This window comes from Corticium candelabrum, chromosome 9 (genome assembly GCF_963422355.1).
Source record: "Corticium candelabrum chromosome 9, ooCorCand1.1, whole genome shotgun sequence".
NCBI lineage: Eukaryota > Metazoa > Porifera > Homoscleromorpha > Homosclerophorida > Plakinidae > Corticium > Corticium candelabrum.
In genome coordinates, this window is record NC_085093.1 from 6,831,663 (window position 1) to 6,846,486 (window position 14,824).

A 14,824-nucleotide genomic window follows, 5' to 3' on the forward strand; every position below is an offset into this window, starting at 1 on the left:
TGTACGTTAGCGCGCGTCTCTGAAATGTTGCGTTAACGCAAATCTCCGAAATGTCTCTAAGTATTGCAAACAAATTTCTACTGCATATTATAGATTAATTAAAAAGTCTGACATAAACTCCATACACTCATTACCTGCAACAATTAGAGATATTCATTGCTATTCATGATGGTTTCCAATGATGAAAAATATGGTCGGTCGGTCATCGAACAATTACTATAACCTTAGCTCAGAAATCTGGGCCTTGGGTATACTATGAAGGCAGCGTAGAGCAAATGGAGTTTAATTATAAGCTTGTATATGACCCACAAAAATACAACAATGTTCAGTGTGTAAGTGGCACTGAAGCATTCGTTGTAGACAGCAAATTTTATGAGTGGCGGTTCTAGACATTGGAAAACTATCTAGCTTCAACAATTACAGCTTAAGTATAACAAAACAAACGAAAATCAAAGTCATTGACCAGAAATCCTACTGAAAACAACCTGTCAATACAAAAATAATAATGATACATATTGCTGTTAAACAATGTTTCTCCATGAGTCATATAGAAGTAGAAGTATGTTATGTCTTTGGCTCGACTTGCAGAGACAGCTCGTACAATCTGGATGAACAACGAGAACACAACAAATGCAACAACAGACTCTACACCATATTTAATTTAAAACAAGATATATCTCTGCTCACTCTTCATCACCAAGTGCTTTCAGTTTTTTGCAGTACCGCGCATACTCAACGTTGTCTTCAGCAGCAAACGGAAACTTTGAGTGCTGATACCATTCCAAGTCAGTCACCTACAACGAGAAAGACGAAAAATTGTTTGGATTACCCAAAGGACATTATAGGCCTTACCCGATGCATAATCATACGTAGTTTAGAGAAATTAACTAATCCGTTGGCGAGACGTTTTGGGTTACCATCGTTAAGAAAAACAAAGTCTTTGGAGTAAAGACCTACAGAACAGTGTGTTACACACTTGAATCAACTCAATCCTATTACACAGTGTAATGCATTTAATATATAATAATATTCCAACAGGTTAGTCCATTGTGGGCAGCACCTTACACTATTGCTAATGCACATACCTACAAACATGCAGATACTGCAGTAAGTGAAGACATACCAAAAAAAGGAATACAAGGAGCTGTCCGTTTCAGACTTCCTTGCAAACGCCTGTACATTATAAAGTTACTTTCACTGCTAAACAAATCTTCTATTTCTTCAAGAGAAGCTTGAGATTTCAACGAAACATGCTATAATCAAAATATGCCAATGAGACACTCCGATACACCTCACAAGATGAAGTTAGTGTACCTCCCATGAATGCTTCAATCGCCTTGAGCTGACAGCAGAATAGTTGAGTCCTGTCATGATAGCCATTGATGTGTTGAAGTTGTTATATGAGCGACAAAGCTTCACAAACAAAAAATTGTTTCACTGAATGGATATTAATTAAAGTAACTCCCACACTGACAAACCTTCGCTATGTCTATCATCTTTTCTAAACATGCAGCACGCTGCCTCACATCACTACAAGACAAAACTTCAGTTCCAACCCAGAAACAAACCTAGAAAATATAACATTATCTACCGTCATAAAACAAAACAATTATTATTCCAATCACCCTATTGAAATGGTCAATATATTCACAAATATTGGGAGACAGTGCCCTTTTTCTTTCGTCCCTAGTCCCTGAAAACAACCGGAAACATCAGCATCAGACCGAAAACCATTAGATCTTTTACATACCCGGATGGTCCTCCCAAAGCACTCTGATAAACTCTGATGGTTCTATTGCCTTCAGATACCCTAACTCTGTCAGTGTTAACTACAGGTCAACATACAAATTCTTAAAGTATTCAATTATTTCTTAACTATACACATCAAATAGCACCTGCTTTGCAAGTTCAGTTGCTGTAAAATCATCAAATGATAGTGGAGAAGGTTCTAGAGGTTGTGCTAGTTTAGCTGCTTCTATTCTCTTTAATTCCTCTTCAATCTAGTATGTTTATATAATTAATAATTAGTATAAACAATTGCTTGCTGACAATCATAGATTGGTAGAACTAGTATGAACCTTCTTGCTTTTCACTTTTTTCAAACTGTCACCCAATGACTTGAAAATCAGATTGTCACTGCCTTTCAGCTCATCAATAAATGCGTTAACTCGATCAAGCTAGTATGACAAATCATACAGAAGAAACATACAAAACTGTACCTATGATTTACACAAGAAAGAAGACAAAAGAGATAGACACAGACATGAATTCACTGTACATGTCGCAATGATCCAGACTAGAGTAGATTGATCTACATGTATATCAGTCCACCACAAAGAAAACAATAATGCAACACAAATACAAATGTACTAAAGTTGTATCGAGAGCTGTCAGCAAACCTATAACTGAAGCACAATACAAGCCACAGTAAAATCTGTAAACGTTGTCTACAAGCAGGTGCAGCACTGCATGTGCTTTTCCAATACTATATTCAAGCCTTTGGTATTCACAAAGCACTGCTCAATAGCACCTGTAGTGCACGTCTCACTGCACACATGGCTAATGCATGCACCTTTAGAGCATCAGTAATCTTAGTCTATAACAACCACGATTGCCACATCTCCCTGGAACCTTCACTGCTCTAACCTTTACTCCACTAGTTTTAAACATTTTAGACAGTGGGAACAGTAGCTACAAAGTACCTAAACATTAAGAATGTCCCCTGGCTCCATGGGTGTGCCAGGGATACATCAACCTCTATAGTCTGTCCAGTTTGTGAATCAAACAAAGGGGTGATCTTCACTGCTTGCATATTAGTCTCTGAATTCTTTCTCATGTAGAATATGAAGATCACTCATGCAGTCACTCCAGCTATCGACAATGAAGCTATGAGCCCAGACAGGTTTACCTCCGTACTTACACACCAAAAGATGATATCCTTGTAGATCTATCTCTCAACCACAGTCACACACCTTCACCCAAATAAAACGCTATACAAAACTCATTTGGTTTAATTAAGTGTGTGCTTTATTGAAAGACAAAATGACATCTAGCCACGATCCTGCTCTATTTCCTTGTACACATATTAACCTTGCTGCAGCTTTAGCAGAAGGAACTTTGGCAACAAAGGCCATTAACCTCATTGGTGGCAATACCAAAGCGCAAGCAATGTTGCAAGTTTGGTTGGTATGAATTAAATAAAATCTTCAAATAGACTAAGTTTGCTGTTGTCATTGTGAACTGACTTAGGCAAAGGTGGTAACAAAAACTTGACATTATTATAGAGCCAATTGATTTGGCACTGATTAATTAAGTCATTTTAATATATACTTAATAGATCAGTCATTAAGGAGAAGCAACCAAGCAGCTTGTTCATCGTACTACTATAAACTAGAATGGCAATCTCAGTTCTATACAACCATCAGATTTCTAATGTGTGAATGCTGTAAACAAGATTAAGCTTTACCATAAATTCTTTGTCATGGAAATCAAACCAGCAACGTTCCATCCATTGTGTTAGAACATCGACAGTCCTGTTACGAATATGCATTCAGCTCAATTTAAACATAAAAATAGCAACAGGCAAAGCACCTCAATTGCACCACCAATCCCCACTTCTCCATGTACTCCTTCTCCTCGTCAGTTGATTCCTCAGGCAATTCAACATTGAACGTAAGTAGTGAGTTATGAATAATGAACTGCTCGTATTAAAGATGAGATGTCACACAGATTGACACAACAATTAGATGTTAAAACAAACTGACTGTCTGACCAACTGTTTACTAATAACTTGGTAATCAAACAACTGAATAACTGCCACGCAAACAGAAACATAATCGTTCAAGTAAGCTCCCCGAGTCAAAAAGTCCTCATCCAACAGTCTCTACAATTCTACACTTTTAACAGTGCTACTTGGCAACTTATCCAACAAGCCTTCTGCCATATATCAAGTTTGGAAGAATCTGTTTCAACTGTCTCACACCTTCAGACCACCTGTTTATCATAATTAATAATGTTTCAACTCCCTTATGTCTATGCACCTTTAGATCCAGTGTTGACAAACAATTCAACAATTAATCAGTACCAATTTGAAGTTCTGTCAGTGCAATATAACAATGACTGTTAAACAGTCAATTACAGAGCACTACTACTTATTTAGCATACATTTCTGCCAATACCACCCAAACCTGACAAGCTCTGGAGTAACACCCGCCCTATGATACTTTTGAGTAAGTGTTGTCCAACTCTATGGTTCGTCTCGTGAAGCCAGACTACTCTGAGGCGGGCTGATCAAGTACATGTAGTTACCAGCTGAACACTCAGAGACCATTGGAGAACAGAGTTGTGCATGTCAATGCAGTGCGATGCGTAACACACAAATTAGCTTATGTTCTTAAAAAACTGAATAAAAAAACTGAAAATAACAAATGCTACAATGTATATAGTGAGCTAAATCAGTCAAACCTCATGCACTGTATCGTATAACTCAGTAAGTTTCCATTGCCATATGCGCTAGTAATGCTGTAAGTAACTTTGGTAGACACAAAGACAGCAATAGGCAAACAGATACAGACACAGAGACACAGACAAAAGTCACCTAGACAATGTTGTTCCCTACAGCTCAAATTATGAAAATGTATCTGACAACTGTTACACATATACATGGACATATAAACAGACATACAAACAAACACAGAGACACACAGAAAGAGATGAACAATATAAACAACAAACTGACAAATGACTGGCAGCCAAACACTAAACTGTAAATACATGCAGACTAGCTCAATCAACGACAGGATATCTCGTCAACAACCGATCTATGAGATCTTCTGATGCCATAAAATGTCTGTAGCCCATCAGGAAAGTCTTCACGTATCCAGGATCTACAATGCCAACAGCGCACTACTCAAATTAAACAACAACAAAAACATCAAAAAGCCTCTACCAGGACGATCTTCATTTGCCAGATGTTCAACCAAATGTTCAACTGTACCAGCTGCTACAACATGTGTATCAGTTTCCTCATCCCAAACAAGCATCATCACTTGCTCATTGTCTGCAACCAACAAAATGCAAATTATATGTAAGTGACATTACCCACGCATGTTATTTGACTAGAGACTTCAAACTGCCTACTGTATATCCTAACTTTCCATGTTCTCTAACTTTCAGTAGATGTAACCCATTCTGAAATGTAGTATTTATATAATATCAAAAATGTTAGTACTATAACAGAAAAGATAAACAATGCTAAGAGTGTCTCACTGCCTGTTTCAAGAACTAGTTAGAAATCACATAAATGTTTCCCATAGCAACAGCTAAGATTTTAGAGTTCACAGCCTCACATGTTAATTAACTTAATCTGGATTAACAAACCAAAAATAAGACTCCTAAAATGATAACATACTCATGTCAACCAGTGTTGTGCGATATACAAAAATGGAAATCATGATATTTTCACTGCAAATAATATAATATCCCCAATATACTGACTCAGTAACCATACTGACTTGTAGTTGCAAAACTGTCCCTCTGAGTTCTTTGATTGCATTTTAGTGTATTGAATGGTGTGTACAAATCAATGATTGAACAAATTACTTGTGGAAGTTTGACCAAACTCTGTTGACAAACTTGGCATATTGTCACCTCTGTCGACTTGCTTGCCATCACGATTCCTTTGAGCACACAATACTTCCAAACATTAAAACTGAAATTCAGATTCCTCACATGTTCAGACATGACACCCACCCCTTTGGCCATGTTCTTACATGTGAATTGTGGATGTCTACATGCATGTAAGGAGCAGAACACTATACACTTTATACGACTCTGATAAGGACCATTAGTTTGAGTTTCTAGACCCTATGACTACACAAACAATATAGTGCCATTAGTTGCCACAAAAGCAATAAAGACTGAGAATATTGTTCAACAAATTGTATATCAAAATATTGTAGTGCTGTTATCAACCAAAACATCAATGCAATAATCGGAAATAAAAAGCACCAACACAGCAAAAGGGTTTAACATTCTGTTCATAACTACAATCATCTATGCAGTCTGATCTACTAGTGTGAGTACATTAATTAAATAGCACCAATACATGTTTATAGAAAAATTTATGACGACCTGCTAACATAACCTTCATGATATAAATACTGTAGTATTTCTGTCAGATAAAAAGCAAGTGTTGCCCTAACCATCAAACCAGTACAACCAAGCCAACTCCCACATAAGTTAGCAGTAACTTCTAATGGACAGCCAAGCAAAGTTTTTGATATTGGAATTTCTGCTGCTTAAAGACCAACAGCACTGATACAGCCACAAAAAGCTCCATACCAATTACTTATTGTTGAAATACAAAGTAAATTCCCAATGGGCATACATAGAGTAAACAGAAATAATTTACACACATATCCTTGTTATTTAACTGTAACACTATCTTCAGAAAATACCTTCCTTGATAACAATACAAAGATGCTGGTCCATGTTTGTCTCCTCAGCACTTCTGTGTGTTGGACGCCGTCGTACTGTCATTTGGTTCATAACCTTCCTAGCTGCCATTGGTGAGCGAGCTAGATGAAACAGCATGAAAACTCCCATAATTACAAAAGAGACACGAACAAGACTTCAACCTGGACCAGGCAAATCTACCACTTTTGGCCAGTGTTTCTTAGAATCTTTTGATGTAAACATGTAAGGTGTAAAAAAAGAAATCAAAAGACGTCGCTCGGCATCCTAAGATTATTGTTGTCAATTTTGTTAATAATTTAACACAGATAAACCAAACCTCTCCCTCCTTGACATCGTCATCTTCATCAACAAGACTAAAAAAATCAATCAGTTCATGACATGCCCTGAACTCAGATACAGCTAAGACAGCATTCAGGTGTCGCTCAATCTAGAAAAAAACTATAATGAATCACTGACATGTGTAGGTACAGTAGACCAGCAAAAAATACCTGAGCTGCTACAGATGATGTGGATGTAAAATCAGTGGAAAGTTTTGGAGGTAAATGAGCTGATAAATACAGTAAATTATACACAGTTCACTATATACAACAAAACACTGATTATATCACTCGATGCAATCTTACCTGTTCCATGGACCTTGGCTATTGCATCATGAAGCTCCAATACATCTCTGTATTGCTTGTACACTCGACAAAATTTCTCTTCATACTACAATCAGAAATATCACATACAAACTGCAGAATCATAATTACAACCAGCTAACTTCATCCACGTTCGTCTTTAAATTAATTTCAAACCATCGCTGAGATACATCTAAAGAAAGATAACCAAACTCTTACGATAATGCATTAAATAATGAGTTTACAACAATTACACATAGTCCATGAAGAGTGAAAACTCTAAACTATGAACACTCACATAGTAAGGAAAGAACTTTGAAAATAGATACTCATCACATTGTAACAAAAGATTCTAAGTCAATCATAAAGCATCATGTGTATTTATGATTCGAAAGCAGTTACATACACCCTCTAAATACATAGATGCCTAATCTTATACACTACCCAACTGTATCACATCACTGCAGTATGCGGAAACTTAATTAAATAGTCAAATAATGCAATGCATCCTGTGTAAATGGAAGCGTCACTTGAGACTCTCAGACATGGTATGGACTCTGAGATTTCACTTATACATTCTGTTCATGTAGCTAATAGCCCTAAGAAAATCTAAGCCCGAACAGCTAAGATAAAATGATATTTCACTGTATTATATCATATCATTATAATTATTACACTATAATTTCAATATAATAGTGTATTATTGTACACAGGTGAGAACTTGGAGAAATTTTGCAATGAGTCCAATCTCAACATTTGCTTATCTCACTGTGTGTAAGTATACAACACATCACTTTAGCAAACATGAAGGCACTATATCTTCAGAATGTGATGTGTCAATTATGATGCATATCCTCTGGACGTCCGTCTGTTAAGACACACATCTGCTGAAAGCTTCTCTTACAACAGCCCATACATGGTGACACACAGTAGTGAAAGCACACAAAAACTATTTACATAGATTATAGTATTAGTTACTGTTTCCCAACAAACCAAGCCTCTCCCTTGCCATGTCAATAGAAGGTCACAATATCGGATATATGACATCTATTTACAGAGTACAACTGCTATGATGATAATCAATAATCATCATGAATTTACCACCAAATGGGAGATGGATCTACATAATGACGATGTCAAATAGATGAAATGTTGACTCGGCAACACATGCGCTCAAACTAAATCAAGAGACCCTTTCAAGAAGTCATCTCTATTGAAACTTTTTAGCAAGAAGAGTGACGTGACTCCTAATTTCACTACCCTACACAACTAAGTACACGCTAAAAAACAGAAGACAATGAGGCTTGACAAGAGAAATATAAGAAAATGCTAAAAGAAGAGAAAAGTCTGTTGTCCGAGTTCCCGCGTTAGTTGAAACTGCATGCTTAAGCCTACAACAGAAATCACTGCTATGTGACCATTATACAGAACATTTGCTATTTATATATAGTTACTTACAGTATTATTACAACTACTGCAAGAAATCTGGCATTATTTAAAGATTCATCTAATTACCATTATTGAAAAGCTACATTTATTGTACTGCAATTTGTATTTGTATTTCAGTCACTGATTTTCCCATACCACCAAATGATGGACAATAACAACCAGTTGAACACAAACAGTTGATTTAGAAAATTTACAGAGTGCATAACAAGAAATGCATACATATGTTTATTGAAAATAATAAGAATAATATGAAGCAGCACTACCTTTACCACGGTAACATCCTGATATACACCAACTCATACACAACACTGGTGCAGATAGTTAATTAATGACATCAGGAAAGTCTAGAGATGTAAAATCACCTTTCTACCCCATACTTACTAAACTATCACTGATGCAACACAAAACCAAAACTGGATGCTACATATGTAAACAGAACATAACTACAAAAACCTTGTTTAAACTGAAAACGACTATAAACTAACTATTACAAAAACATACATTGCACCATGAGAAGCAATAACTAAGAGAGTAATTCAAGTCACCTCAAGTTGCATTGCCTCATATCCGAGACATCACTCATTTAGCGAAGCTGCTGAGAAATAAAACTATGTTTATACTTCTAGGCTTGCCAGGAACCGCCCTAAGCTGACACTAAGCTGTGTTCACACTGATGATCAACAAGCCTTATTTTCTACTTTGTGAAATCTGCTTTAATATCAACAACATCCACACCTACGTTAATCAGGGTTACTTATGTTGTCCTTAGAACTTCACATGTGCCATATTTTCATCCTTATCTTCAAGTGTCCTTAATTAAACACTTAGTATTGATTGATGATCATCTATCTACAAAGTCAGTCATTCTTTCAATGCCACAAAATGCTGCAATGTCATTAAAATAGAGGCCAGCTTGACACGACAACAAACAAATATCTCAGTGTTGACAAATCTGCCCTTTCATTAGCTATAGTTTATCATTCAGTGTAATAGGACTAGCTACAATGTAACAAAATAAAGTACATTTTCAGGGTAATTATATTTTGTACCTACATCAATTTAATTAAGCAAAGTTCTTACCACTTCCTGATATTTTTGAACTCGCTCTCTTCTGTATGCTCTTTACAGAAACATGAGCAAACTTGTCATTGCTCTCTACACCATTTTGACATCACTTTAGTTCACAATTCCATACAAGCCAACACATAACCTCACCTAATAGATTTTCCATGCTACATGATGTTCTTTGAGGGCTCTCTAATGACTCCTGACGACTAAAGCTGCGCCCCAAATGAGCAAGCTTGGATAGCCTCTCCGATAAAGACCTAAACCGACTCACTTGTCTCCTTGGAGGTGTGGGAGATGGAGTTGGGCTGTCTAAACAGTCATCAGATGCTGAATGCACAGGAGACATGCACTCACTATTGCAACGAGAAGTCGTTGCCATTTTGACTGGAGTAGATGGATTTGAGATGCCCGATTGCTCAGAGGATTCCTCTTCTATTGGCAAGTCTGTATAAAACATTGACTGTGACTTCTTATGTTTCCGTCCATGCAGCATCTTAAATTCATCACGTAAATCAAGTGAAGGTAGTCTGCCTTCAAAAGCACTTCTCTCTAAAATCTCATTGACATTGCTCCCACTACTGAGAAATTCTGCTGGAACTGAAAGTTCATTCATAGTCACAACACTTGATTGACGTTTCAGGGAATTCTTCATTGCTGAATAAACACCATCAGTGCTTGAATATCTGATAGCATCAAGACTTGATGCTGACCTTGCTTGGGAATGCCTTAAAATGACTTGATCATTTGGTTCTTCAAAAACATTGTCCAAAGCACCATCTTGTTCCAAGGTAGAGTCAGGATCAGTTACAATACTTTGGCCAACCTCAAACTTTGGTTTTTGATCAGTTGAAGCAGCTGAAGATACTGACTCCTGACCAATGTTCCCATTTGGTTGCACACGTTCACTATCAACATCTTTATTTCTTAATACTTGTTCAGGAAGCACCAACTTCAGTTCGTCAGCAGACATAGCAGCACATACATCAAACGAAAAGTTCTTTCTCGGACACGACAACCTTTTTGGTGACAAAATATTTCCAGTACTGTATTGTCGTTTCTTGATGCAATTGGTAAGAGGCAAAGCTGAAGGAGGAGGTGGCAACATGGCCCAAAACAGAGAATCTTCACGTCCATCACAAAATATGAGCCCATGAACATTCACAGTTTGATCACCGTGAGCCAGTAGCCCTGCTTCTAGCTTCCACGCTAGTCTCTGCACAGCATGAACAACTTGCACTACTGCTGCCTGGTCATATTGAGTAGCCACTTGCCTCATCAAAGAAGGCAAAACTCGTGATGCTGCTGTCATTAAAATAATAGAAGCTAGTTCTTCTCCACTAGAAATGTCTTTAACAACTTTTATCAAATTTTGTATGCCAGCCATCACCTGGACACTCGTAACTCCCTTGCTCACACAACTGTCAAGCAAACTAGCACAAGCCGGAACAAAGCACTTGCAAATCAGAGACTTAGGACAACTTAAGTCTTTATTCTCATCATTGTCTGAGCTAACTCTGCCATTCTCCATCTTGTGAACTGTTATCACATAGGTAGACAGTGTACCACACAGCTTTCCCCTGTAGTGTGTCAAAATTTCATCATTGTGGCATCCCAATAGACAGGACGCGTCACAAACGACGGGGGACCAGACGACACGATACGAGAGCCAACGAAAATGAAAAAGTAACATGCAAGTCACTCCCATAACATTGCGCGCACGACACATCATACAAACACAGCGCACAGCTCACCACTACTTCAGGTGCACATCAGCAGCCCATGCGCATACAACACCTCGGTGGGGAGCAGAAAACGGTGATTTCGAACACGAAAACAGCGCAGACGGGGAGAACGAAAGCGAATTGCGTCAACTGTGTCTAGCTAGAGAACGACATGCTTGGAGCAACAAAGAAGCTAGGTACTGTCACGTAGCATTCACAAAACAACTAGGAACCCATTCACGTCTTTCGTCCATAGACAACAACTCACTTCAACTGTGGTCTCTGACTTCTAGTACACAACAGTAACAACAACTACCTTATCTATTCACTGGGCAGTGAGCATGCGTACCACATTCTATATACTATGTATATGTAGCCCCAGCAAATCTGTCTAAAAAATACCGTCACTAAAATTATGTGAAAAAACAATAAGAGTAGAATTACACGAGTGTCATATTCAAAAACGGTAAACACAAGAAAAATAGACTACAAGTCAATCCGGTAGAAGTAATGGCATTGCCACGTCTTGCTGACGATCGAACGCACCGCAACTTGTTACCAACCCTGCCAAGCAAAGCTGTTCATAATCCCCATTTCCTTGTCAGCACCAACTCTCCGAGCGTCGGGAACCGCTTCGGGCTTACTAGAAGAGAGCCTTTCAACGATTTCCTGCACCGCTTCTGACGACAACTTTTTTCCACCGATAACACGATTTACGGGATGGTAGAGAGTAGGAGACGACGGACGACGCTTTGGTTTAGACAATCTCTCCGCTTGCAGTTCCATCTCTACAACAGAAATTGCACTCTTTGGTCTCCTTTTCAGTTTCTCTGCCGTCGCCATGACACCCGTCGATAGAATTCTTCTCATTGAAATATACAACTGTATAATTAATTTATATTATATTATTTATTATTACGTCTATAACAAGACGCTTGATTGATGACGTCCTCAACACCTTCGCACACAAACGAAGAATTGGAAAACTTTGAAGTAGTCAGTTATGATTGTCCTACTAATCGAACTGTACCTAAGACGTATCAATTAATTAATTATTTTTAATTTATAAAAGATTAGACCAGGTTACTTTGAAGTTGTGGATTTACTGATAATGTCAAAGTTGTTGATTATCTATTGAGCATTGGTCTCAACATTGGAGATCGTGTGAGGCTTTACTCTCTTCTGCTGATTTGCGGGACACCAAAATGTCATCTTACGTAGCAGACCACCCCATCTAGACCCATTTCAGCAACCTAGCTCTGAAATTTAAGAATTTGGAATCTGCTGTTGTAGGCAGTCAAGACAAAAAATAAGAGTCTTATCTTTCAAAAAGTGTGCGCTAAATTTGGCAAGGCCACCAAATCATCCTAGAGGCCTGAGAATTACTGCCATTAGATTAGGTGATCACAGAAATTGGTCCTCTGACCATAGAATGTTCCCAATACATTCCACTTCAATCTTCTATTTCACAGTTCCATGAACATGGCTCCAGCTGGCTGCAGCTACTGAACATCTAAGATCTACTGGTAGCCAATACTGGTACGTCTCTGAAATTGTGTCATAAGTTGCAAAGAGAAACACCACTCGTGGTCTCATGTTGTAGAACGAGATGACTAGCACTCCTATCGTTCACTCTCTCACACATTAGTTCAGCCTTCTGCAGTGTACCAATACTGATTCTCATCTTCCTCACAACAACATGGTCACTGTGACCTTTGTCTCAGTGTCATGTCACACATACAAATCTTCCTTCACAATTGCAATGGTCCATCATTCATCAAATCAGTCTACATCAGTAGAATGCACATTGATAGATAATTAAAGTTAAAACACTCTGCCTAGTACTGCTACACGTAGACCGACAGTAAGTCTTACATTTTGTATTGGTTAACTTTACTATTGGTTACTTGACAGTTAAATTATTCAATATCTTTCTTTTTCTCCATATAAATGGGCTTAACCGAACTAGGTTTCATAACAGAGTATGGAGAATATGGCGCACCAACAACAAGTATGTGATTACTTTTCATAAAGAATCTCCAAAGTCCACGATGAAAGCCACGAGCATCCAAGTCCCACAACTGGAAACACTTGGCTACTTGCATCCACATGTGATAGTCTGTTGCCTCATTCATCAGAATATAAAAGACATATGTCTTGTCTGTTGTGTCAGGAACAAAGTCCTCATTACATGGCAACTTCGAATGGTCTAGTACCTCAGCACTGGACAAAAGATTCTGGATTACACCTTCGTACTTTTCCTTCTTCAATGAGTCGACATCACGTAGCTGGACATCGGGCTGAGTGTTCAGAGAATGTTTCTTGAAGTATGCATCTTGAAAGTACGTGTTCATGTTAAGACCTGTTGAACCAAAATGATAAGTTCGAGATACATCTGGAACGATACATTCGCGACCTTTCCGTACTTGAGGTAATCGCATCCACATGTCCCAGTCCCATAATTTATCAGGTGTAGGCCACTGTGGTTCCAGTTCATCTTCAAACATCTTTCTTTTAAGAATCCAGCCAAGTCCTGGCATTGTTTCCACTCTATATAGAAGCGATGAATCTTTACATGAATGGTCATATCCCTGATCATTCCAAGCTGACACACAGTACACTGACTCATCCTCCTCAAGTAATTTCAATGTCTGACTAAAATAACTAAAGAAGTCAAGACTCACATCCAAGTCTTCTTCTATTATAATAAGGTATTCGGCTGTTGGATAGAGACTGAATGAACTCGTGAGGCTAGCTTTGTAGTGTTGAGATATACGTCCATTTTTCTGACTCTGAGGTGCATGTTGTATTCCCTGGACTCCAAATATTTGAGCAATGGCTGCAGGTTCTTCATTAAATCCATCTATAAAGACAGTTACCATTGACTTGTCAGGTGCTCCATAAGCAGCAAACAAAGACCTCAGCATCCTGTATAAATAAAATGGACGATTACTGGCAATGACTGCAACAGGAACATTAGCAACTCTATTGTTCATTAATGGGCGAGGATCTATAACAATTGGGGACGGATTATGACAATCACACAGACTCCCATAACCCTCAAACTTATTACAGAACACTTTTCGTCTATCATTCTCTTCACTTTCAGGCCAATTACATTCTGATTCACTCACAGACTGTGTTGGAACGATAGCTTCCAGCGTAACAGATTCACCCCATTCAGTAACAGTGGGATTCTTACTAATCTTTTCCCCATACACCGATCCTCGCTTTTGTGTAACAAATGCCCACATATCTCTCCAACCAAGAGCATTTCCATACTGACTACCAAGGTTAGTCAGCAGCTGTCTTGCAGGCTTCTTTAACGAGAAGGAACCTTCATCTTTGACAATCATACAAAGTATCCTTCCATCAGACACCATGTTGATGAATAAAATCATGGCATCATCTCCCTTATCAACGTATGTATCAAAGTGGCGCACAGCCATAACGCTTCCAGTTGCCTGGTGAAGTACAGCAACATGCATT

The 14,824-nt window shown here is 38.1% G+C and overlaps 2 protein-coding genes across 2 annotated transcripts in view; both read right to left on the bottom strand.

Annotated features, from left to right (window-relative positions):
* Nucleotides 1-355: 355 nt before the first annotated feature.
* LOC134183862 (uncharacterized) lies at nucleotides 356-11,892 on the bottom strand. The gene is made up of 23 exons (XM_062651425.1): nucleotides 11,604-11,892; nucleotides 9,762-11,191; nucleotides 9,627-9,701; nucleotides 7,241-7,290; nucleotides 7,101-7,185; nucleotides 6,966-7,024; nucleotides 6,794-6,904; nucleotides 6,639-6,741; nucleotides 6,459-6,578; nucleotides 4,949-5,059; nucleotides 4,805-4,886; nucleotides 3,592-3,672; nucleotides 3,467-3,533; nucleotides 2,079-2,177; nucleotides 1,896-2,000; nucleotides 1,751-1,829; nucleotides 1,626-1,693; nucleotides 1,479-1,568; nucleotides 1,315-1,413; nucleotides 1,124-1,253; nucleotides 853-953; nucleotides 688-794; nucleotides 356-604 (listed from the first exon to the last, which is right to left on the bottom strand). Exons 2-23 carry the CDS (start codon nucleotides 11,140-11,142, stop codon nucleotides 565-567), a joined length of 3,243 nt encoding a protein of 1,080 aa, XP_062507409.1. The 5' UTR covers nucleotides 11,143-11,191; nucleotides 11,604-11,892; the 3' UTR covers nucleotides 356-564.
* Nucleotides 11,893-12,026: 134 nt separating this feature from the next.
* The window catches only part of LOC134183863 (protein O-linked-mannose beta-1,2-N-acetylglucosaminyltransferase 1-like), a 3,380-nt gene continuing 582 nt past the window's right edge, over nucleotides 12,027-14,824 (bottom strand). The window contains exon 2 of the mRNA XM_062651426.1: nucleotides 12,027-14,824. This exon is cut by the window's right edge and continues 465 nt beyond it. Coding sequence (XP_062507410.1) covers nucleotides 13,255-14,824 — 1,570 coding nt within the window. The 3' untranslated portion in view covers nucleotides 12,027-13,254.